We start from the raw sequence: 24,309 nt of genomic DNA, 5'->3' as shown, positions 1-24,309 counted from the left end.
GTTGGCTCATACAGCTAGCTTATCTTGCCTTACTTACACCGCAGTATAATGACGGCAATATTGCGGCCACTGGAGCGTTAAAAGGCTTGCACATACTTCGCTAAACCCGTCGAAGGCTGTTTCAACCCAACGACATCGAGCTTTTTCCCTTATCTACGAGAGCCCCAAAGACAAATATGCCTTTACCCTCATCCCAGTCGTCCGCATCATCCTCTCCAAATCTAAAGCGGAAGCAACCCACTATCTCCAGCTTCTTCACGAAAAAACCACAGCTGCCAAAGCAATCCACTTCGAATGAAGCCGCTGCGCCAATCGATAATGATTCCGAGATTACAAACAGGTTAGCGGAGGACGATGAGGAGGATATAGTTGCCCCTGTTCCGAAGCGGACAAAATCAAATGGGTCTCTCGCCGTAAACCGGTCACAGAGTCCCAAGGCGAAGTCCGTATCGCGGGTGGAGCAGGAAAGCAGCCAACGGACCGAGCTCTCTAAATTCGCCAGTTCTCCTGCTATTGAGACTGAGAGTACTGAGGCGATCGAGTTGGACGAGTCAGCGAAATTTCGACAGCAGGAGAAGGAGAAACTGCATCAAAGATTCGTCCGAAAACTTGGCGGGCCGGATTGCTTGGTGGGAATTGGTCGTAATAGCGTCAGCGAAGCAACGTCTATTGAGGAGGCTGCAGAGGGTGATGAAGACGATGAGACGCCGCAACCAGTACAACCAAAGGGGAAGGCAGGGAAGAAAGGCGGAGGTAAACTCACACCGATGGAAAAGCAAGTCATTGAGATCAAGAAAAAGCACATGGACACAATCCTGCTTATCGAAGTCGGGTACAAGTTTCGATTCTTTGGTGAAGACGCAAGAATCGCTGCAAAGGAGCTTAGCATTGTATGCATTCCTGGCAAGTTCCGATATGATGAACGTGAGTTCCCGTAATCTTTACGTGGTCGGATTATTGACGCTGTTTAGATCCTTCAGAAGCCCATCTTGATCGTTTCGCCTCAGCGAGCATACCTGTACAGCGACTTCATGTTCATGTAAAGCGTCTCGTCGCTGCCGGTCACAAAGTCGGCGTGGTTAGGCAATTGGAAACTGCTGCGCTGAAAGCAGCTGGAGATAACCGCAACGCACCGTTTGTTCGTAAATTGACGAATGTTTACACGAAAAGCACCTATATTGATGATATCGAGAGCCTTGAAGGGTCTACGGCTGGGGCATCTGGTGCCTCGGCCACGGGATATATTCTTTGCATTACAGAGACGAACGCTCGGGGCTGGGGGAATGACGAAAGGGTACATGTGGGTATTGTCGCCGTGCAGCCGACTACCGGGGATATCGTTTACGACGAGTTCGATGATGGTTTCATGCGGAGCGAGATAGAAACAAGATTGCTCCATATCGCGCCCTGCGAAATGCTAATAGTCGGCGAGCTGTCGAAAGCAACGGAGAAGCTTGTGCAGCATCTTTCCGGGAGCAAGATGAATGTATTCGGCGACAAGGTGCGGGTTGAGAGAGCGCCCAAAGCGAAGACCGCGGCTGCCGAATCGCACAGCCATGTTTCGAGTTTCTACGCTGAAAAAATGAAATCTGCAGACGCCGCGGATGATGAGGTCGCGAGTAACCTGCTCCAGAAGGTGCTCGGCTTGCCGGACCAGGTCACGATATGCCTCTCTGCCATGATCAAACATATGACTGAGTATGGCCTGGAACACGTTTTACAACTGACAAAATATTTCCAGCATTTTTCTTCACGCTCTCATATGCTTCTCAATGGAAACACCCTGACAAGCCTTGAGATATACCAAAACCAGACTGATTATTCGTCAAAAGGCAGTTTGTTTTGGACTCTGGATCGGACACAAACCCGATTTGGGCAAAGAATGCTTCGAAAATGGGTTGGACGACCGTTGTTAGATAGGCGCCAACTAGAGGATCGAGTCAATGCTGTAGAAGAGCTCAAGGACTCCCGAAATGTCGTAATGGTCGAACGAATCAAAGGTTTGCTTGGGAAAATCAAGCACGATCTAGAGAAAGGCCTGATCCGGATATACTATGGAAAGGTGAGCAACATTGACCCTCATCTGACGTGGCTAACAGTGAAAGTGCTCCCGGCCGGAACTTTTGACAATCTTGCAAACAATGCAGATGATAGCACAGGAATTTGCCGATATCGAGTCACCAGCAAGTACTGGGTTTTCCTCGCCTGCCATCAGCCAAGCAATCGTGTCTCTGCCTACAATTTTGAAAGATGTCGTGTTCTTCCTGAACAAAATCAACATGCACGCGGCTCGAAATGATGACAAGTATGAATTCTTTCGCGAGGAAGAAGAGACGGAGGAAATTAGCGAGCACAAGCTCGGAATTGGAGCCATCGAGCATGAGCTTGAGGAGCATCGACCTGTAGCCGGAGAAGCTTTAGGGAAGAAAATGGTCACTTATGTCTCGGTTGCAGGCATCGACTATCTGGTGGAAGTCGAGAACAATTCGCCGGCCATCAAGCGAGTGCCGGCGTCATGGATGAAAATAAGCGGCACAAAAAAGGTGTCAAGATTCCACACTCCGGAGGTTATCAAGATGATTCGGCAGAGAGACCAACACAGGGAAGCGCTCGCTGCAGCTTGCGATAAGGCGTTTTTGGCTCTCCAGGCCGAGATAGCAGCCAATTACCAGACGCTACGTGACTGCGTTCAATCTCTGGCAACGCTGGACTGTCTGGTTTCATTGGCCACCTTAGCCAGCCAGCCGGGGTACGTGAAACCTGAATATACAGAAGAGACGTGCATCCATGTCGAGCAAGGGCGTCACCCGATGGTGGAGCAACTCCTTCTAGACAGCTATGTGCCCAATGACATCAACCTGGATAGCGGCAAGACGCGCGCTCTTCTAGTAACTGGCCCTAATATGGGTGGGAAGTCCAGCTACGTGCGCCAGGTAGCACTTATTGCAATAATGGGGCAGATTGGCTCATATGTCCCAGCACAAGCCGCAAAGCTTGGTATGCTGGACGCGGTGTTCACACGGATGGGCGCATTCGACAATATGCTCGCAGGCGAGTCTACCTTTATGGTTGAGCTTTCCGAGACAGCAGATATATTGAAGCAAGCAACGCCGCGCTCTTTAGTGATACTAGACGAGCTGGGCCGAGGCACGTCTACCCATGATGGAGTCGCCATTGCACAGGCCGTTCTCGACTACATGGTGCGGTCTATCCGCAGTCTCACCCTCTTCATCACACATTACCAGCATCTTTCTGCCATGGTGCGTTGGTTTCCTGATGGCGAGCTGCGAAATGTGCACATGCGATTCAGCGAGTCGGGGACTGGGGCGGACGAAGACATTACCTTTCTTTATGAGATCGGAGAAGGTGTCGCGCATCGTAGCTATGGACTTAATGTTGCGCGGTTGGCAAACTTGCCTGCGCCACTTTTAGAGATGGCCAAGCAGAAGAGTGCCGAGTTGGAGGAGAATATTCGTCGCCGAAGACTTGCTGGTCTTGCTGCTGCGGTTGGAGCGGTAGTGCAGTCAAATTCGGCCGACGAGACTGTAGTCGAGCGGCTGGTTAGCAGTATGGAAGAGCTGTAACTATATCTAAGTACATATTTCGCGAACAAACCATCTGGCTTGGATTGGCGTGGGCATCTTTTGTTGATGACTCCAGGGTAAGTCCATGGTACTTTGTCCTAAAAGCAGGCACTTATAAAAGTCGGAATCTGGTCCTTTAGATGTGTGGTATGTTCACCTTTTCGCTACTGGTCATTAGAATGGTACATCCGGTCGAACTATGACTGTAGGATCAAGCAAGGGTAGACCGTCCATGTCCGGGGCGGGCAGGCTTCGGCAGATGAGTCGAAGCAAAGAAAGACGAGCTTTTATATGGCTCATCTACCAAATAAGCATGGACACATGCCCCAGACGGCAGGACATGCTGGGAGCCTTCCTAGACACTGGATTCGCAACTATAGCGCGGCAACTTCCACCGCGCAATTACACGCCCCGCTCACAGACATCCTCAAGCATGTTTTACCATAACAAGCTCGAGTACACCGACGATGCCCTTGAGTAAACCAGCTGCTAGATCAAAGAACCGCAACAAAAGGCATTTCCTCCAGGCTGAACGCGGCACTGCCCCTGGTAGCGTTCTGCCCCTGGGGGATTAATGATGTCGAGATACTTGAGCGCAATCTAACAACTGCAGTGGACGGGAAGGGCCAAATCGCGAGTCTCGAAATCCTGGGAGCGATATCTCCCTCTAATGCAGCAAGTTTTATAGTCCGCCTCTTATAGAGTTGCGCACCAGGGAAACGTTGCACCCCATTATCTGTGCAGTTTTTTCCCTACCTTCCAAGCACTGTAGCTAAGCACAGGTCCAATAGCGGGCCTATCTACGGAAAAAGGCAAACAACCTACACCTCACTACATTTTAGGATACCCGCTAGCAGCAACCAGATGTTTGACATATATATAGGTGCCAAATAGTTCACTAACCACCAACCACGCAGCATGTATCCTTAACTCTTATAGTCACTGGCTTAATGTATGAGCCAGGATCCTTGACCCGTTCTGAGGAAGTACAGCCATGATGCTTTCTGTTACCATTCTTGCTAAGAGCTATGCATGGAGAAATGATAATTATACATTGTGCACCGCTGCCTTATAGGATTAATGATTATTGGTAAAACAACAATAAATGTTTCCGTGGCGCAATTGGTTAGCGCGTTCGACTGTTACTATTATTCGGTCATCGAGAGGTTGTGAGTTCGATCCTCACCGGGAACGTTTTTTTTAATTTTTTTTACCTTTCACCTTTTTTTCTCTAAGATCATAATTTTTTTTTTTTTAACTAATATAAGTGCTGAGAAGTATCATAGGGCTGCTCGTCCAGCTACACAGTCGTCATGGCTCAGCTCTTGCGAGTTGCAACTCCCGGTGCCTGACTGGAGTCTTTGACTTCAGGGCCTCATATTTTCTGCAGCCTTTGGCTGCGCACCCAAAAACGGAAGAAATGGAGTCGGCTACCTGCAGGTGGGTACATGATGCCTAAGGTATCAACATATGGCCCCGCTGCTAACTTTGAGTGATTCATTCAGTCTTCTCGGTGTCTCTTGTTCTCTCCTACTATCTTCTTCCTCAAAGAATTGATTCGCGCATTATCTTTTCTAGAGTTGGGATTCTACTATAGACCAATTCTTTAATCGAGCGCAACTCAGCCTCCTCTGCTCTCTATTTGCTGCTGTTTCCTCATTTCCGAAATCTCCGATACCCCGCGGTCAACTGATTCACGAAACAGAATGGATCTCGTTAACAGGTGAGTCAATTGCTTTATCTAGGGTTCTTGCGTGCGCCCTGTACTAACAACTATCAGCCTGGAAGGAAGACTCCTCTTCGCAGTCCCCAAGAGCAAGTCCCCCAAGTCAATTCGTCCAACTCGCGCTTGACTCGTTCGTTTGGGACGCAGACCTCCAGGAGAAATTGAACGACTAACAAACCCGCGAGGGGAACAGAAGGACGCCTTCAACAATCGACCCTCGACCTCCTTTCCGGCTGCGACATCCAATTCCGCCGTGAAAACCGCCTCGATATCGCTCTGGTCAAGAACCTGCCTATCGCCCTCATCTTCCTTCCCGCCGCTGACATCCCGACGTTTGTTGGTGAGGGCCGCGTCGATCTCGGTATCACCGGCCGCGACCAGGTCGCCGAGCACGATGCCCAGCTCGGCCTTCCAGAGGGCGAGGTCTCTGGTGTGCAAGAAATCCTCGATCTAGGGTTTGGCGGGTGCAAACTGCAGGTCCAGGTTCCGGAGAAGGGAGACGTCCAGAAAGTCGAGCAGCTGATTGGGAAGAATGTCGTGACAAGCTTCACTGCGCTGAGCGAGCAATTCTTTTCCCGCTTGGAAAAGGAGCATGGTCCTGCGGAGAAGAAGACAAACATCAAGTATGTTGGGGGCAGTGTAGAAGCTGCTTGTGCGCTCGGCGTTGCCGATGGGATTGTCGACCTTGTTGGTATGTCTCTCCCTCCAGATACTTGTTATTACCTGTGAAACTAAGGAAGGCAGAATCCGGCGAGACAATGCGCGCCGCTGGGCTAAAGGCCATCGACACCGTCGTCGAGAGCACCGCTGTGCTCGTCAAGAACCGTAACACCCAGAACCCGCTTGTTGACCTGCTCACGTCTCGTATCCGCGGTGTCATTAGTATGACCCATCCCTTCCGGCAACGTTCATATGAATAGCCAAACTAACAAATTTCCCACTAGCCGCCAAGAAATTCGTCCTCTGCCAGTACAACATCCCCCGCGACAGCCTCTCGACCGCCAGCAGTATCACGCCGGGCAAGCGCGCGCCAACTGTAACGGCGCTGGAAGAGGACGGCTGGGTGGCCGTTAGCTCTATGGTCGAGAAAAAGCAGATTGCGACGGTGATGGATGAGTTGACCAAGGTTGGCGCGACGGATATTTTGGTTTTGAGCATCGCCAACTCGCGGACGGATTAGTTTCTTTTTAACCTTCATGCACGCCCTTCATGATTTGACTTCATTTGATTCCTGATTTGTCCTCTTTTGGCTGCCTACATAGACCCTATCCATTTCATCCGATCTAAAATAGGGTTGTTATCCGATTTAGACTATTCTTGGGCTTGGTAATATATGATATATGCGACGAATACTGGTTGTTCATCGTCTTTTGTCTTACTGGTTTTAAGAGTTCGTGGAGCTAATAAGAAAAACGAGGCTGGAATACAATCGATTTAGATGCACTATACAGTTGATTGCGAAATCAGCTTCACACTTTGGAATCCACATTCTGGATTATTACTAGTTTCTTTCAAAGGTATTGCCAAGACGCTAGCTCATATATGCTTTAGTGGCAGAGAAACATTGATCTGTGAATATTTGTATTATGAAGGTGTACTATGGGCGGATCTGCATTCAGTACCTGATTGAGTGGAAGGTCACCTTAAAGGACCACCGGACACCTTCAAGGATGACAGAACAAGATGTGGTGTTAGCCTCAAGTGTGCTCTAGCAAAGATCTTCAAACGAAAGCTTGAGGACGTTGGACACCGGAGAGTATCCCAAAACAACCGGGTTCGGCTCGACAATGCCAGTACTGTGGCCTCAATCAATGGTCGTTTGCAGCATGATCTTCGGCAGCAATTCGAGACAGTAAATATCGGACGGTAATAGGGAATCTGCTAATAACGTGGAGCAGCCTACCAGGCATAGGCAAGGGCAAGAGACCCAAACTCGAAATCAGGATCCTGTAGGGAAGAAAAACCACAAGCTCCGGACACATTGTCTAAAGCGCCTCGTTAATCTTATGAAAAAGGGACTTGGCTTTGAGACCCATGATGACATATCTGATGAGACTTGAGAACAACTCTCAGAAGAGTAACAATGGCTTGAAAAGCAATGAAAAACTCCTAATCATCCTCATCCCAGTCGATTTGTCCATTATAGTATCAAACTTTCTTCCAATACTGTCTCCCCAGGCTAGCTATCAACAATGAATTCATCAGCCGGTTCTCCGCCCTTATTGCCGTACCAAGCCCGCAGTATTATTGGAGAATTACTGTCCTGATCTTCCACTTAACAAAGCAGTGATAAAATACAGCAAGTGGCAGGTATGGCAAGTGGACACACAGATGTATACAACGCTAATAATGGCATGTGATGTTGCGTTAACATGGCTTGGATCTCAGGCGGAGACACAACGACCAAAATCCGAGATTCCTGTCAATCGAGATGGAATAGTCAGCATGGCCCGTTGTTTCGTCAAAGAGGTCCAAGGTGGTCAGGCAATTATGAGTCTGCTCATAAATCATTTGAGAAAAGTAGTGACATGATTAACATCAAATATATGTACTAACTGTAGTAGTAGCATTCGCATTGCAATCAGTTCAACCATAAGTGCCTTTCAGGCAATGCATGCATATCCATGACCACGTCCTGTCAATGGGAGGTGCCAGCACAGACTGGAAATATAACCATGGCTTATTGTAGGCTACCCATGTGCCGAGGCTTGATGCCTGAGGACTTTGTTGAGGAACAACGTAACATGTGGTGCCTCATTCCCTCACCAGGAGGGAAATAGAATTGTGTTCAAGGCAGAGGTTTAGTTTTCAATTTTGCCTCTCTACTCCCCGGTCTGAACCTCCCAAGGAGTTCTTCGCAGAGTAAAAAACGTTTGTTCGGCTGAACTAGCAACTCTACTGAGACAATGCCAATTAGAGATTAGCTTTCTTTAGGTTGATGTAGGTTCAAAGAAATAGAGCGTAGAGGTTCGTTTCCGGACATTTACAGGGAAATATAATGCAGATGGAATACAACAAACCATTCCTCTTTTGTAATTCATTTCATTGCTAATAACCTTCAAGCCCTCTGCCTTGCAGAGTACAAAGAACAGTATCACCAAAGACTACAAAAGTCGATGCAATACGTGTCATAGTCAGGTAAGGTTCCTCCAAGATCTGCTCTCTTACTGGAAACCCTCCATGGAAGACCTTGGAAGACCTCCATCTTTCAATCTAGCTTTCATCAGAATAAACCTTTGATGAGTTATGTACATAAAACTCACCACTTCATATATGTGTACGCTGATCCACGCTCGCGGTATAAACGCTGTGTCTCTACGCTGTCTCCGGCATGATATTCGACCGTACAACGCTCCTTCGCGTCACCACTGTGAGTGCTGGTATGGAAGTTGCCGATTAGGAAGCTTTGCCAGTGACAAAGTATACTCACATCACAACTTAACTCATTATAAATCTTCCCATTTTTACCTAGCAAACTATCCTGATAGTGCTTTCAGACTAGCTTTTCAATTTCAGCTCTCGTCTCCGGCCGGGTGGAGTAAATCGTAGGAGGCTCGAACTCAACAGGGAGAACCATGACGGTGGGTAATGTAGTGTCACTGTTCTGGTTGAACGTGAAGGGGGATAAAGAGAATGAAAGACGAGGCCGGTGGGGTGGGAATACTACAAACCTATAGATTTGGCAGGCGCTAACATAAGCATTACTACCTGCCACATTGTTTCTCGGCAGTGAAGGTTCTATGTATAGAAAGAGGCTGACATTCATTTTTTTTTTTTTCGGTGGTAACTCATTGTTGATGGTGCTACTAGATCGGTGTCAGTAAACGCAGGATGGAGAGCTTCCGTCAGTATCGGATGGGGCCAATGGATACGACCTAGTTGTTAAAGTAACCAATTGCTTGTACCTCTGTAGACCGAGTCGGTGGATAATAATAGATGATCTACTCCAAAGTATTTTGGAGTGGACCAACGGCGGAGACCCCAACCAGATGGATCGCTGACACAAGGAAGTATGTCACATGACTTGACCGACTTCTTATGTTTGCTATGGAATATGCTCAGGGAACTCTCTCTTTGACCCCTTACTACATCGTTGTGGGCTTAAATACAGCAATTGAACTTCTATCTCTCACTCATAGCTACCTGGCATTCACGATGCGCCGCTTCGAAAGAATCTACGACGTGGTAGAGCCCGTTGAGGAGTATCGTCCTGGTGGTTATCATCCAGTGCACCTTCATGACGTGTTTCACCAAAGATACGAGGTCATTGGAAAGCTAGCTTTCGGCCAATACTCAACGGTATGGCTGGCAAATGACCAACAGACGTGAGTTCTCTCCTGTCAAGTACAGTACTGGGATAAGAATAGCAGGCACTTTGAAGCGGCCTGCAACAGGTCGTATTGAAAATCATAAAAGCAGAAGCGTCGGAAAACAACAGAGAGCTTTCTATCCTTCTAACCCTGTCAGACTCTGGCATGGGCCACCTGGAAAGAGACATGTAATTGACCTACTCGATCATTTTTACCATACAGGACCGAATGGAACTCACTTGTGTCTTATCTTCCCGGTGATGATATCCGATGGGGGAGGAAAGACAATCAGTGGGAAAACGCAAGAAGCAGGCTACATTCGAGCTATTTCCCGTCAAATTCTGTTGGGCCTCGACTTTCTTCATCATCTGGGCATCGTCCATTGTGGTATGCCGGAGCTCTCAGGTGGTGTAAGCGGCTGTCTTACAGCTTAATGCAGATCTTCAACCAGCAAACATTCTTTTTTCAATTTCCGGAACCACGAACATGGAGGACTTATTACAGCCTCCTGAATTCGGTCCCGTCAAGTGGTTAAAAGGAGTGACTGAAGATGACAGCGCCCCGAATACTTAGTCCCTACGCAAAGGCGCCGGGGCCAGTTGGATGATTGGCATTTCTCAACAATCGAGGTTAAGATCGGGGATTTGGGCGGAGGTAAGATACAGCTAATCATATATTTTGTGTGGTCAGCTTGGCTAAGACTTCGCATACAATATCAGCTCAATATATCAAACGCTGTAACCAGCAACCAGTCACACCTCTGGCGTTGCGTGCACCTGGGCTGATACGACGACATACCGGAGACGCAGCCATAGATGATACTATAGACATCTGGTCCCTAGGTTGTTTAGTATGTTAAAGCTCTGTTGGAACCTGCCTTCACTTTCTAATCCTTCTGGAAGCTATTTGAATTGGCAACGAATGAGCCACTGTTCCCCCTGGATACATTCGGCCTCACACGCGGTGATATAGACAATGACCACTGCTATGTTATCGATCAGAGGCTTGGTTCAAACAGCCTAAGGAATGAGAAATTCACCGCACATCTGAGGGATAGGTTACCGGATAGCTTTGGTGCTGAGAGTGTGGAGGCCCTGGCATCATTCCTTTTACTTATGTTACGAATAAACCCTCGCGAACGACTGCCAGCAAGAGATCTACTTCAGACACAGTTCATGTCAGATGGATTCCAGCACTGAAATATTCGTCAGTCACGAAAGTCTGCCGAGGGTGAGATTTTTCTTATTCTTGGAAAAGTCGCACGCTTGTTGATCTGTTACTTAAGTGCTTTTAAGGATTTGCAGCCCTAAAGGTACTCAATGCTTGAAGTCGCGAGACAGCCATTTTGTGTTAGACCCTCGAAGCAGCTTTTAGATACCAACGTATGAATTAAGCTGATTGCGGATCCTGAGTCCGGTCTTGCATACACCGATTTGTAGACATTTGCGCCAGTTTGTACTCCCTGAAAATGCTATATTTGGCAGACACCGTACAGCACTGTATCTTTCAAAATTACAACTCGTCAGTAGTCAGACCTGCATGTCAGAAATGACCCTCGTCGCTTCTCTCTCGCGCACCCACAGTATCAGGTCACGCTCTGGAAATTCACTAAGCCTCGGCTAAGGTCCCAAAAATAAAGAAAAGAAAAGGTAAAAAAAAAGCTAATTTCGCTTGCTAAAGCCTTCAATTCGGCTTGTCTTTCTCGACCATATTGAGGTAAGACCTCTGCTGATACTATATGTTGTCATACGTAAATCGAATTTGTTGCATATAAATATTACCATGAGAATGATAGTCGGCTACATTCAACGGTCCTGGAAATTTGGATATACTTAGTTCATTGCTTCTAAACATGCCACTAATAAACTGGATCTTGATAGCGCAAGGTGCAATCTATGACGGCAAACCAATTAGAACATTCAAACAACCATCCTGGCGCTCATATTCAGAATACTAAGCATGGAGAAGAGAAATATGTACATGGAGGAATCATATTGTGGGATGTCTTTACGAGGCGAATATCGAGTAGGCGGTCAAGGACGGCAGAAGTTGATTCATCGTGTACACCGGTGTACACGATGAAGCGAGATGATCGCTTGTTATTCTCCTAGTACCATGCCTAAAAAACTGCTCTGTAGTCCAGCTTGGCTCATGATCACGGGACGCGGGATCGTGACACAATCAACAGCCTGTTTTGTGTCGATTACGCTCCGGCCTATATCCACACTGTGCGAAGATGTATCTAGAAATACAGATTTTAGAAGAATAAAAAAACGACAAAAAAAATTGTTGGGATGACCCGGGATCGAACCGGGGACTTCTAGATACCTAGAACAGGCTTAGGATGAAGTTTGATCTTCAGTCTAGCACTCATACCAACTGAGTTATCACCCCATTTGATGGGTAATGCCCTTTTAAATGTTTTATAACAGTCAACATATACCCTCCGGCCATGTTCTATGGACTATTTGACTGCCTCGGAAGATTTAGATAGTTAGCTAACGTTTCTCGAGACTCCAATCTCATTAAACAGAATAGCCACTCACCCATATGCACCTGTTAAACTACTAGTATAGTACACGACAGTATTTTATATACCAACCACATGCTCGACAAACAGTGCCTACCCTGCGAGGTGCCGAGTTGATTAATGAGCCCAATGCGTCTCGGGGTACGGGAAAGAAACCCACTATACGCTGCAAATGGCCATCTGTATGAAGCTTCTCATTTGCCTTGGTATCTTCTGTCTGAAGAATGTCTAGGTATAAGTCTCAGAGGATATATCTTGGTGGTATTTCAATAACTGCGCCACGTTCCCATTGATATAGGGTAAGGGAGGCAAATTGACACTTGAGTCCCCAGCGTGCCTCATGCCCCCCAAGCTAAAATCTGCGCACTAGCCTACTGACAACGAGACTTGCTTGGAGTTGTGTTAGTTTGCTCTAACATGGACGGGGCTCGTAGGTTAAGTACAATGGCTACATGTAAAATGATAACAAAGGTAGCAAAATAATTTTTCAACCTCTTGATGACCAGTTGCTGTCAAGAGCCAGGCGCTGAGTATTGGGCTTTTATTATTTTTTCTGGTAGACTAGTACGTGTGAGAGATTACCTGATAGATCGGGGCTAACTGCGGCTACTGCGTAATACTAATGACCTAGCCACGAAAGATCTAGATACATAGACCAACAGTCAGTAACTAGATAAAACCCCTCTCCTTGCAGCAGCCAGTAAATGAAAGGGCTACCTAAACACATGACACAGTCACAGGAAGCCACGATGCAATTTTAGAGTTCAGCATCCATAGGGACTTGAGGATACAATTTCACATTTGTAAAACACCCCATCATTAGCATAGCCCCTGCTTAATGTAGACCTGTCTTCCCCCTGAACCTCTCTGCCGCTAGCACACTTTATAAAGGAGTCTGCGGTCTAGCAATTTGTGTCACGGGACGTCGTTGGGGACAACTCGTTGGCCAGGTATATGTGCGGCATGCGGTGGGTGTTATTGTCAAGTACAAGGGTCTCGAGGGCAGTGACGTGCCTTTGAAGCGGTTTGAAGCACCTCCTCGACACGATAAGTAGTGGTCAACTGACGATCTACTTCATGTGAATGGGGTATATGTATATACGTTTCTCGCAAGTATGTGTATGACAGGGTGGGTATCAAAGCAATAAAAAGACCCGTCGAAAAACACCAGCACCAGCACCAACACCAACACCCCACCTCCAGCCAGTAGCCACTGCCAACAAAAATAGAGCCGAAAGAAGCTTTCCAAGAGCATATTCAAGAACAAGATCGATTATAGTTCAGCTCGAGTTCATTGCCCCGATTCCCACACCTTCCTTCCTCCCCTTAACCAACGCCTTCAAACAAGCCCCTACACCTTCTAAATCACCCAACAACCCAATATGTCCCCTATCACTCTTCACAAGCCCGCCCTTGATGACCCTATACCCCGTCGGCAACATCGCCGCACTGGCAAGACACACCCCGTCACCGGCCGCAAAGGCCAGATCGTCATAGGCATCTGCGTATTTAATACTTTCACGAGAGTTCACCCGAGCGCCGTACACTGTGGGCACTGACTTAGAGAACAGGACTGCGAACGGCGGGTACCTGTTGCTGCTCTGGTGGTCTTCCCTATGAAGGGTTTCGTGTTTGAATGCCAAAACGTCAGACAGCGTGCGGGCGAGGTAATCTCTTGCAGCAGCCGAAGGAATAGTTACGGGATAAGTGCTGGGACCTGTGGTGGAGGAGCTCCTGGGATCCGTGGTCGGGCCGGGGAGAATTTCGCCTTTTGGTTTGGGGGGTTTAAGTTTGGAAGCGGCGGCGGCGGCGGCGGCTGAAGTTGAGTTGGATGTACCTTGACCGCTAGGAGTCGGTGATTGGTCGGATGTAGAGTCTTCCGCACCGATGCTGTCATCCGTAGAAGAGTTGGAGAGCATGGTAGAGAAGCGTTTGCGCAAAGGTACATTAATGCTGGACGAGCCTGGGGCGGGCAAAGGCCGGTTGATGCAAGGGGAGAGGCGGAACTCATCCCAGACTGCTGGATCAAAGAAGTTGAGGCGGTATTCTTCCTTCGTGCGCTTGTTGATGAAGCAATGGCCCTGTTCTGGAAGAAGAGCAAAGCTCGTTCGAAAGGTGAAGTTGACCTGAGCGGTCAGCACACGGGAGCTAAGAAGGACGTCGTCGCCATGGCGAAGAGGCCCAAGAATGTTGACGCAGTGCTGTGGGACACCTGCGTAGAGAACACCCGCGAAGAGCTCAGGGCGTTGATTTACTGCATGTCGGGTGATGAGGCCACCTAGACTATGCGCAATCACGTACGCGCCTCGCTTGTGCGGGGGTATATCTGGGGCGTTGCAGGGAAGGCCCTCAAGGTACTTGATGAGGCGGCGGGAGAGAAGGTGCGGGCTAAGACGCCAGTCATAGCCGTAGTTGTGGACGCGCAGTTCGCCGCGGACAGCATTCTCGCATTTCTGCAGCCGCTTGAGGAGCCGTCGGCAAATGTCGACAGGGCCAACGTGCGAAAGAACACCGCCCGGAATGACGGTTTCTTCCATGCGCTCTTCGTCCTCAGGATTCAGGCCGACCTCTAGGTCCACCTTGCGGAGATTCAACCCGACTTTCATGGGCACCCAGAGCTGCCGATGCGGTGGTTTAGCAGATCGTAGAATCGAGCCCCTGTAGCCACCCATGACCACGACGTCTCCGGTCAATTCGCTCATGGCCTCAAAAAGGACAGGGTATGTCGCAGCCGCGCTTTTGCGAGTCGACTTCGCTCGCGGGATAGCGGAAGGTGAATGCGCATCAGCTTGGGGCGGCGAGGTTGTCGAGATAAGTGTGTCATCCGTCTGATTTGTCTCCGTCCTGCGGTGGTGCGCATCAGAAAGAAACTGCTTGTATCCCCAATCGCTGCGCAAATCCTGCAAGTGAAGCGTCGGCATGCTCAAAAGCCGGCTGCTAGAGTCCTGTAAGGTGTCCTTGATAGCTTTAAAGCGACTGTTAGTCTGCGAATGGATATGCTCGTACTGAGGACGATGCTCGAGTGAGGACGCGGTGGATGAAGCCCGCAGGTATAACGATTGGTCCGAAGACGACCGCCGCAACGTCGGGTTCGAGCCGACAAAGGAATGTTTGCCGCGAGTGCGCGCGGACGGAGCCTGTAGGGGACTCAAGTCGCCGATCGGGTCCTCCACAGGCGCTGTGCCAGTAACCAGCGTCCCATTCGAGGCTGTTGAGCTTGGGTTCGAGAGTTGGGGTGACTGAGGTGACTGAGGAGCCGCAGACACATCACCACCCTTCTCCTGATCAAGATTAAGCCGCGATGACCAGCTCCGCGAGCGATACCGAGACACCGACAAACTGCTCGCTCGGAGGTGCAACGACGGGAAGAATTTCTTCAACCCGCTCCGACCACCAGTATGACTATCACCGGACCACGCGCGAGGCCGCAGCGGCAGCGTACCTTTTAAGATAGACCGTGTAAATCCAGTGCGCAAGTTTTGTGCCTTTGCAACTGGAGTCTCTGCTGCCCCGGTTTTCCCAGCCGGAGCCCTCCAATTTTCATCCTTATCCTGATGACCATCATCCGCCAGCGATTCCGGTTCCTCTGTAATGTCCGCCACAAAGAGCCCTTCATCCCCGCAATATCCGCCATTGCGCTCCATGATGCGCGTCTTCTCTTCAGCAGGCGTTGTACGAGACTTGAGCCGAGTCTGATCATATCCCATGCTGACTCCGATCACATCGTCAGCTTCGTCAGCGTCGTCAGCATCGTCAAGGTCGGCAATCCCAGTCCCAGCTGCACCAATGCCACCAGAGGAGTAATGCGAACCACCTAAACCCGCATCCTCGCTATCAGAGGGGCTCAACTCCCCGCCAGCATAGACACTCAGACGGCCATTGGGGGAGGCAATGGCATTAGCATCAGCATCCGGATGAGGTAACGGACACATAGTAGCGGGAATGGAGAAGACATCCCAGGACCGGGACAAACCAAGGTAGGACAACCGGCAGATAAGAATAATAAGGATATGACGTTAAGAATGATAATGCCAATCGGGAAGGGGAAGGTTTTAGGAGGCGAAGAAGAAGAGGACGAATACGATGGACGAACAAGGATCGTAGCAGAAAAAGAAAGGGTCCACTGCACAGCCTTCTTTTCGGGTCCCCCGGAAGCAGCTCTGCCCAAGGTCGCACGCATGTATGTACGATTGGGGAATGATTCCGGTGGGCTGATGCTGGGTAGACCCGTCATTTTGCGATTGCTCTGTCTCTGCGGGTGGATCAACTTCACGATGTTTGCGCTGAAACTCTTCAAAATAGGCCCTTCTAGTCAGATTAAGCTGCCTCGGCCGGCGAGGCGATCAAGATCATGTGATACTGCTTATCGATAATAGTGATGTCATGTCACAGTGCGACTGAGTAATCAATACTGCAATAAATAAGCAAATGCCAAGCCTACGGTATACGAGTACGAGTACGAGTAACAGAGCTTAATCCACTTACTCTCTGCATCCATGCCCTCAATTACTCAAAACCTGACATCTGCTGGTGTTGAAGACGGATATGAACGAGATGCACGGGAAAGACGAGGTTTTATCCATAGGCACTGTAAAATAACTATTGAATTACACAGCGCTTGTGACTGTAAAAAGCCTAGTTGATATTCACAATGTTATTGCACAGCTGGGTCATAAATAATGAGTCTGGGAACGACTCCACGAGCTCAGCTGCTTGTAGTACTTGAATAAGAATGCTTCATACTATGCTATTTATGGAAACGACTGCTGCTTGAACAAATGTATATAATGCTAGGCCCGTGGTTGAACCTTACCCGCCTCGCGCATCTCACTTATGAATCCATCTTCATCACCTGCAGATGTCAGAATCCAGTAATCGCCGGCAGCGGCACTGACGAGACCGCCCGCAAAGCCGGCTATAGGAGCTGCGGGTGCGCTTCGACGTTCCTTGGGTTTGGTTCCGATATCGTGTGGTCCCCACGCAAGAATGTTCTTCACTGCCAAACGACTTTGGTCATCTGGCTTGGTAAAACCAAACAGCTGCGTCTGTAGGCAGCCAAGGATTGCAACGGCAGCACGAATAAATATGCGATCGCCTTCAAAGACCCAGCAATCCCAGACACGGCTGAGGCGTTCCAAGTCGAGGCCGTTGGTAAGCAGTGACCGGAACATGCTCTCAAAAATCTCTTCGTCGGATAGTCGCAGAGTTTCATAAAGATGAGTGGCCAGACGAGGGAACTTGTAGCGAAGTGTAGCAGATGCTAGCGAGAAAGTTCGACCGATGGCTCCATGGTCCATGGTCATAAATGCAACGGGTAGGGGACGGTTAAGCGCGTTGGCCATGGCGCAAAAAGCGGAAGAGGGTGTTGGGAATTGGAGCACAAGGAGTGCGGCAATGGTCTGCGATTAGTTAGCCTTGAAGTTTATCTGTTTGCAAACGGTAGGAAACTGACATGAAGGCCAGTCAAATACCCAACATCACTCCGATACATCGCATACGCCTCCAACACATCCACCAATGTTTCACGCAGAGGGCCGCCTTCTTGGAATAGGTTCAGTTCAGGGAAAGCCTTGGAAACATCAGCCTGGATAGCATCAAACCACTGCATCATCTTTTTGTTGCTCTCGCCCGAATCGCCCTCAGACTTGGCGCGTGCATCTTTCGCCCGCTTGAGGGCTTTATTGTAAGATTCATCAGAAAGAGCCAGCTCATTGCCGATGGCACGATTCCAAGTCTGTCCTCGGATTCGGGAGGGTATACCCCGCCACCACAGCTCGCGAGTGCGGGGCTCGCCAATGGCCCTGGTCCAGTTGGGATAGACATAATCATCCCAGATCTGTTGAAGTGTATCGCGAGTGTTGTCCCGCTCGCATTTGGCCGAAGCCGCCTGTGCGGCTTTCCGTTTGTCTGCTTCCCGAGACTGTTCCATCATTTTCTTGTATTCTCTAAGATGGCGCCTTTCCTCCTTTTGATCCTTAGGAGGAAGCCAGCTGGGACGGGTACGGGAGAGGACCTTTTCCTTCTCCTTACTAATGGGTAGTGGGTCGATCATGATGTTGGACTTTTGAACAGGCGGCAGTTCAATCGGTGACTTGGAGTCACGTTTGGATTCATCACTGGATCTCAGCGAGGAGTTCCCGCTCCGAAGGCTATCTCCGCGCTTGCGATCGTTCTCATCAGCGTGGAATTCTAGCGCCTGGGTGAGGTTCTTGGCCTCTTCAGATAAGTCGGACATCATGCTATTGTAAGAGTAGAGTCGAGGATTGCGAGGAGAAATCTGGCCGCGTTCGGGACCAGCCGAGCTAGATCGGGCCATCTGGCGGTTTGCTCGAGAAGTAGCGGGCGATCGTCGAGGGGGACCGGCGGCAACAGCAGCCTCAGAGACTGAATGTGATAGAGGGAAAGGTTGCGGCCCAGGACTGCGGTTAGGGCTGTGGTCTCTAGAGGGAGCACGATCCTCAACTGGCCGCGGGGAAATGGGGATATTCCATAAGCTAGCATCTTCGGGAAGCTCGTCATCTGAGTCGTGATATTCCGCCTCCAGCTCCTTCAGCGACTTACGGCTGCGCTGCCAAGACGGCTTTCGGTTAAGTGGTCGAGCATTAACGGCAGATGGAGACAGGGTTTGGCTTGATGGAGACGAGGAAATGCCGGGAGACTGTGATGGCCTAAGAGGCGAAGCCGATCGATTGCGACGTGTTTTTGATGAAGGCCGCGGGGTTTGCAGGTCGCGCGAGGCGGTCATCAGCCTAGGACCGGGCCGTCCCTGGGATGTATACGGTTTCCTTGAAGCAGCCGATAATAAATCACGGGTTGTCGAGACCGGAGACTTCGCGAGTATCCTGGCTGTTGAGGACCGCGCGACCCCGGGGGCCCGCCCATGAGGGACAGATGATTCCAGGTACGGCATCGATTCATCCTCTAGCCCAATCTCTTCAAAATTCCCAATATCTGTAAACACCCCATCTGGACTGGACATGCGCGAGGACGATCGATAAGAGGAGGACTTGGACGACTTGGATCCGGACAGTTCAGGAGGCGAGTTCGGTGCAGTCAAAACGGCCGCCATTTCGTCGGTCAACCACGGTAGGCGTGCTGTAGTTAAATAGTCGAATAGAATATGGTGTAGTAAAATAAGCGATCAATCGCGTCGGTGTAGACAAGAAGAATGCGGACCGGCAGCAATAGAAAAGAAGGACTAGCGGGGACTCGATGGCCCCAACCACGCTGTACTAATATTCCACAAAGAGGCACAGGGCCATTAATTTACCAGTCGATAACCAGGACTGATATCTAGGGCAGGAAAGACAGCGGTGCACAGCGCGTTATGACGCCAGTGGAGCGAAAGGTGAACAGGGGTTTGATCAACTTAAAGAGGTGAGACTCGAGACGGAAAGGGAGGAGCGAGTGGGCTGGGATAGGTAGAAGATGTGAAGTAGAAAAGAAAGAAAGATCGACGCAAGCGAAGGAAGGCAGTTGGAGGAGTTATCGACGGAAGAGCGAGTGAAAAAAGCAAGGAAAGACGAAAAGAGCGAAGATATGAAGCTGGGATGATTCCATCACCGACTGCGTTGGAGGCGCGAATTCCAGGTTCTCTGCCGAACGCAGTCAAAAGGGTCTAGTCCGGCCACCGATATGAGCGCCTGAGGCAGAGATTATTGCAAATCGGCCAATGGCTTTTGAGAAACGTTGGTATTTAGGCTGACATCCGGTCCAGACTCCTCATTTCATTCGCTGCACGCGGCGATCAGCATCAAACCGGTTTAGGGACAAGGCACTGCGGAGTCGCGACGTCTTCCGTCGTCGAGATGAAGGAGCGAGCGGCTGTTCCAAGGCACGCCACCAATGATCCACAGGTGTGGCTTTGGGGTTTGTCGTGAAATAAAAGACCACCACCACAACAACAGTGTATAAGGTCTAAAAGGTCTAAAAGGTCTAAAAAGGAAGAATGTTGCAGCGAAATTGTTTGTTTGTTGATATTGATAAAGAGATTGCCACCCCCTGTCTGCTCGACCACTGAGCTTGTCGTCCCATTAAACCTGATCCGTGGGAATGTCTGCTCAGACCACACACTGACCATGGATAGGTATAATCTCATTTGATTATTGTTAACTGGAAGGACCTCACTGGTGATCTTGGGGGAAGACCGAAGTCCATCCCGCCCTGCTGTATGGTAAATGCTACGCTGTAGATACCGACCCCTTGGCTCCCTTCATTGAGTTCGCCATTCCACCGGCCCAGCAATGTCTGCAATGCCTGCATAGTCGGACAGTCTTTCTATTTTAATTTCTCTCAAGCTGTAAGGAGCAAGGTCAAAACCGCCACTCTCTATACGTCCGATTCCCTCTCTGCACCGCTTGTGCCAGCAAAGCACTGTTGCCAACGCTCTGCCGCGCTTCCGCCAGCGTCCCGTCCAGCCAACGCAGCACGCCCGCGTACTGTGTCTGTTTCCGCCCCAACACAAATTGAAACGCCGCTCCCCCTAAATACCGCAGCTGAGGATGCGTGACCCTGCACAGACCATGCCGGCCACGGATCAGTCGGTATCCCAGCTGCGTTGCATCGTGGATTGTGCGGACCACAACCTCGGGTCGAGGTCGCGCCCGGCCCGGCAGTGACCGAGTGTATCGGTACATCTTCATCGCGGCCGTGACGAAGGACTTATAAACGTTTAGTAGTACCGCGGGTAGCGAGTTGTGCGTCGAGTCCAGGTACATTGGGTGCATGAATTGCTTTATCGATGCAAGAACTTTCCGGTAGAAGGACCGTCCGGGGGTTCGCGTGGAGTCAATCGACAGGGAATCGCTGAGAGCGACACCCGCAGAATCCGCACCCTCGAGCATTCGATCCTGGTCTTTGAAGATTTCCAGAGTTCGTGTGTCGATGAGACTGCCGCAATAAGGGAAGAGTGGCGTGTCAACAAGTTGCGGAATTTGCGCCCCGTCTACAACCGCCGCGAAATTTACTAGGCTTTTCGCTGGGTTGACGGAAATGCCATAATCTGGCTGTCCTCGGACCATGACTCGAAGGAAATCCATTGCGAGGCCAGAATCCAAGGTTATCAGCAGGAAGTCGTCTAACAAACGAAGGAGCAGGGCGTCGTCCGTTTGTAGGAAACCAAGCACATTCCGCTCCATTTCAGCGTACAGTAAACTGCACAAAAGACTAGACAGCACCGAGCCCTGCGGGATACCTTTGCGCTGGCGGAAATACTTCTTGCCTATCTTGACGAGATTGTTCCGGATGTGCTCGTTGAGAATGTCAAGCAGGCCCTCGCCGTTGTACTCCTTCTGCGCGATTGTGTCGACCAAGACGGTATTCCTTCGTCCCACTACGCTTCCATTGGTGATAGCGTCCGCCAGATGCTCTGGCCTGCCAACTGGGCCAACCCTTTGGAGGTACTTTGACCATGTTCTGCGCTGCTGCGGTTTTCGCAGCGGCCACATGTTGTCAAACTCGCTTGCAAGCCTCATTTCCACGTATTTCATCCAATGGTAGTTTTCCTCGGAGACCAGCTTCTCAACCAAACGCACTATCTTCGCCTGCGGTATAGTATCAAAACAGGACCGGATATCCAGCTTCACGAAATAAAGCCGTTTTCGTTGATCCCAGCTCCTGCTCATCAGAGACTCTTTGAACATCTTCAGCCTGGAATGCATATCTCCAACAGAGAACATGCTTGAACCAAGCAGGTCGTTTCGTCGCCCTCTCTCATAATTCAGCATGCTGTAGACAGGCGCGATGGCCGAATTCACGCTCTGTGCTGGGTTATACCGGTTTTTCCCAGCGTATGTACTTCTAACCAAGGTACGCCGTCTCAGGTTAAGAATTGGACGAATTCCCGTCGTCTTCGGCAGCAGCCGTAGGGAACCGTAACCTATCGATTTTTTACCAGATAGTAGTGCCTCCGCCATTTCTGGTACCAACTCCTCAAACATGGAAGCCCTGAGATGCGCCAAGGGCTGCGCAGTAAGGCGGCGCCAAACGTCATGTCGGAAATAGAATAAGCGATACCGGTGGACTTGTGATTCGGTCACATAGAAATTTCCACGTATAAGTGGGAGAAGTATGGAATCAAACAGGTAGTACAAAAATTCGTGGAATAACTCTCTGCGCTTTTGCAAGTCAGACGCTGAGATATTGTTCTCTGACGGAGCCTGACGTAGGCTCTCAGGCTCCAGCCAAGGTATCCGGGTGATCTGTGGAATATTAGATTCATATTCGTACCAAGTAAGAGACGGTGCGCTAACTTTTATCCTTTCGCAAACCTCATGTAGACTCAGACTCTCAAATCTACGCATGCGGATAAATCTATCCACATGGCCGAGGATCATCTTCTGGTGGGTAATGCCCTGTTCACCAACCCCGAAGAACTCTAACGGTATCAAGCTTCGAATGACGGCTCGGCAAAAGGCTGAAACAGACGCGGCAGGAGTGGCGTGATCTGTCAGGTTTTCCTTGGGCTTAGTTGCACCTGATCCCTTGCCGAAGCCTTCGGTATATGACGTTGGGCGCAGCTCGCGTTGTATGCACTGGTGTGCGACAGATGACTGGGTTACCAGTGGCCTTGAGCATGAAGTTGAAAGTACACTATTGGATTCAGCGTTGAGCTGTCCCAAGATCCAAGGATCCGAAAGCTATAGGATTAGCCTTCGTTTCAACTTCAAAGCGGGCTACATACCTCTTCAGAGCAATAGTACTGTAAAAGCCTCTTATAACAACAGCGTCTGCTTCTGTTTTGTAGCTGACGTATCAGTTCCAGAGGCTTTCCCCGAAGCCTTTTCGGTATCTTGATTGACTCCTGTCGCTCTCCAACAGCCGCATGGAAACCCGATTTCCTTAGTTGATTTCGAGCGGCTTCGAGCCCTTCCTTCCTAGCAATTTCCTCCTCCCGCGAGGAGTAGTTCTTGGATAAGGGGTTCTCATAGTAGCTTGAGTGGGATGTGAAAACATTGTGCAGGCCAAACTGCCGAGGAAAGACGTACTTCATCACATGTACGGTCTGTTGCAAAGAATTGGACGAGTGGAACCGGCTGAGAACATCTAGGGCTTGTCAACGTAGTGCTTTCAAGTCAACTTGACTAAGACTCACGATTTGGCAGCCCGAAGGTGATTCCACCATTCCCGTTTAGATGAGGACGGGCATATAGCATACGTTGACGGCAGAATATGACCGCGTTAGGACTCAATTGTTGCTGGTTCTCTTTCGGACCTTTCGTATGTGCACGAGCGGCAGCACCCTGCCCCGGTACAGCATGGCGCTTGACAGGTGAGCCGCTGCCACTCATTGCAACAGGACAATCTTCGGGTGAAGTATTGATAGGCTTAAGGCTCGATATTGCTTGTCCTAGATTGAAAGATCACTTGTGAGCTTTCAGGGCCAAAAACACCGTTTGCACATTGGATAACGGACCACTTATCTGACAGTAAATGCCCTTTCTCGCGTCGACAGCCACAAAAAGTCCGCAGTCCAGCAGGAGCTTTAGCATGATTTCATCGCCATTACTCCCTAGCAGGGCGAGAACTTCCGTCCACGGCGATTGTTTGAGCATTTGAACATTTTTATTAGGATATTGTGTCGCGACGTTGGGGATACTGCATGGCAGTCTTCCGCTCCCCTGCCGATATCCATGGCTGAGGACATGTTCCAGTTTCCCCTGAGAAGGGCGGTTGAAGATGGACGAGATCGCAAAATCCACAATCTACGACAGGACCAATATTAGCTCCGCTTAAGAAAGCGAGGCTGGGTTTTATTTTACCTCAGACTGTGGACTCACGAGCCCAGAATCAGTGCCAGCCTGAGTCGTGAGCTGTGCTTGCGTGAATGCGATGAACTCCCGTCGTCTCTCTTCACTACGAGTTGGCGGTAGCTCTTTCAATATCCCGACTAGCGTCGTGTCTAGTAAATCAGCTAGATCTTTCTCGCTCTTAGAAACAGCGGCTGGACCATCTCTGGCTGCACTGTGGTCTCCCACTGCAGCAATTCTTCGGCGACGCGCTCTAGAGGATCGAGGTATACGCTGCAGGATATACTGCCGCAATGTCACCACATGACGGTAGTACAGGGAGATTACCGGATGGCAGATCTTGCCTGCATCGGCGGCTTGGTCGCGGTTGGTACTTGAAGGCCGTGCTGTATCGCCGGCGGGTTGTTGTGGT

The 24,309-nt window shown here is 49.8% G+C and overlaps 7 protein-coding genes and 2 non-coding genes across 9 annotated transcripts; 5 read left to right on the top strand and 4 right to left on the bottom strand.

Annotated features, from left to right (window-relative positions):
* Positions 1 to 176: 176 nt before the first annotated feature.
* Positions 177 to 3,584, top strand: msh3 (mismatch repair protein MSH3; the record flags this gene model as incomplete). The annotated part of the gene is made up of 3 exons (XM_073740082.1): positions 177 to 924; positions 972 to 2,062; positions 2,106 to 3,584. 3 exons carry the CDS (start codon positions 177 to 179, stop codon positions 3,582 to 3,584), a joined length of 3,318 nt encoding a protein of 1,105 aa, XP_073600871.1.
* A 1,107-nt stretch (positions 3,585 to 4,691) lies between these two features.
* BDW70DRAFT_t31 lies at positions 4,692 to 4,778 on the top strand. Its single transcript has one exon. It is a non-coding gene; the product is annotated as a tRNA-Asn (tRNA).
* A 354-nt stretch (positions 4,779 to 5,132) lies between these two features.
* Positions 5,133 to 6,712, top strand: BDW70DRAFT_127201 (ATP phosphoribosyltransferase). The gene is made up of 5 exons (XM_073735233.1): positions 5,133 to 5,307; positions 5,365 to 5,399; positions 5,504 to 6,001; positions 6,055 to 6,192; positions 6,255 to 6,712. Exons 1-5 carry the CDS (start codon positions 5,291 to 5,293, stop codon positions 6,488 to 6,490), a joined length of 924 nt encoding a protein of 307 aa, XP_073600870.1. The 5' UTR covers positions 5,133 to 5,290; the 3' UTR covers positions 6,491 to 6,712.
* A 2,534-nt stretch (positions 6,713 to 9,246) lies between these two features.
* Positions 9,247 to 10,819, top strand: BDW70DRAFT_146952 (kinase-like domain-containing protein; the record flags this gene model as incomplete). The annotated part of the gene is made up of 7 exons (XM_073738648.1): positions 9,247 to 9,320; positions 9,450 to 9,635; positions 9,778 to 10,007; positions 10,060 to 10,142; positions 10,178 to 10,274; positions 10,340 to 10,470; positions 10,523 to 10,819. The coding sequence occupies 7 exons, from the start codon at positions 9,247 to 9,249 to the stop codon at positions 10,817 to 10,819; spliced, it is 1,098 nt and encodes a 365-aa protein (XP_073600869.1).
* Positions 10,820 to 11,910: 1,091 nt separating this feature from the next.
* On the bottom strand, positions 11,911 to 12,014 carry BDW70DRAFT_t28. The gene has a single exon. It is a non-coding gene; the product is annotated as a tRNA-Phe (tRNA).
* A 1,055-nt stretch (positions 12,015 to 13,069) lies between these two features.
* BDW70DRAFT_127195 (uncharacterized protein) lies at positions 13,070 to 16,419 on the bottom strand. Its single transcript, XM_073735232.1, has one exon. The coding sequence runs from the start codon at positions 16,080 to 16,082 to the stop codon at positions 13,431 to 13,433; it is 2,652 nt and encodes an 883-aa protein (XP_073600868.1). The 5' UTR covers positions 16,083 to 16,419; the 3' UTR covers positions 13,070 to 13,430.
* Positions 16,420 to 16,771: 352 nt separating this feature from the next.
* On the bottom strand, positions 16,772 to 19,792 carry BDW70DRAFT_127194 (putative TBC domain protein). The gene is made up of 2 exons (XM_073735231.1): positions 17,603 to 19,792; positions 16,772 to 17,549 (listed from the first exon to the last, which is right to left on the bottom strand). The coding sequence occupies exons 1-2, from the start codon at positions 19,217 to 19,219 to the stop codon at positions 16,941 to 16,943; spliced, it is 2,226 nt and encodes a 741-aa protein (XP_073600867.1). The 5' UTR covers positions 19,220 to 19,792; the 3' UTR covers positions 16,772 to 16,940.
* Positions 19,793 to 20,830: 1,038 nt separating this feature from the next.
* Positions 20,831 to 22,297, top strand: BDW70DRAFT_127193 (uncharacterized protein). The gene has a single exon (XM_073735230.1). The coding sequence runs from the start codon at positions 21,169 to 21,171 to the stop codon at positions 21,646 to 21,648; it is 480 nt and encodes a 159-aa protein (XP_073600866.1). The 5' UTR covers positions 20,831 to 21,168; the 3' UTR covers positions 21,649 to 22,297.
* A 351-nt stretch (positions 22,298 to 22,648) lies between these two features.
* Positions 22,649 to 23,229, bottom strand: BDW70DRAFT_41106 (telomerase reverse transcriptase). Its single transcript, XM_073743948.1, has one exon. It carries the CDS (start codon positions 23,138 to 23,140, stop codon positions 22,814 to 22,816), a length of 327 nt encoding a protein of 108 aa, XP_073600865.1. The 5' UTR covers positions 23,141 to 23,229; the 3' UTR covers positions 22,649 to 22,813.
* Between the last annotated feature and the right edge of the window lie 1,080 nt (positions 23,230 to 24,309).

The sequence above is a fragment of the Aspergillus foveolatus genome, assembly GCF_047715535.1.
Source record: "Aspergillus foveolatus strain CBS 279.81 unplaced genomic scaffold BDW70scaffold_2, whole genome shotgun sequence".
NCBI classification, from domain to species: Eukaryota; Fungi; Ascomycota; class Eurotiomycetes; order Eurotiales; family Aspergillaceae; genus Aspergillus; species Aspergillus foveolatus.
This window is presented reverse-complemented; position numbering and strand designations above follow the sequence as displayed.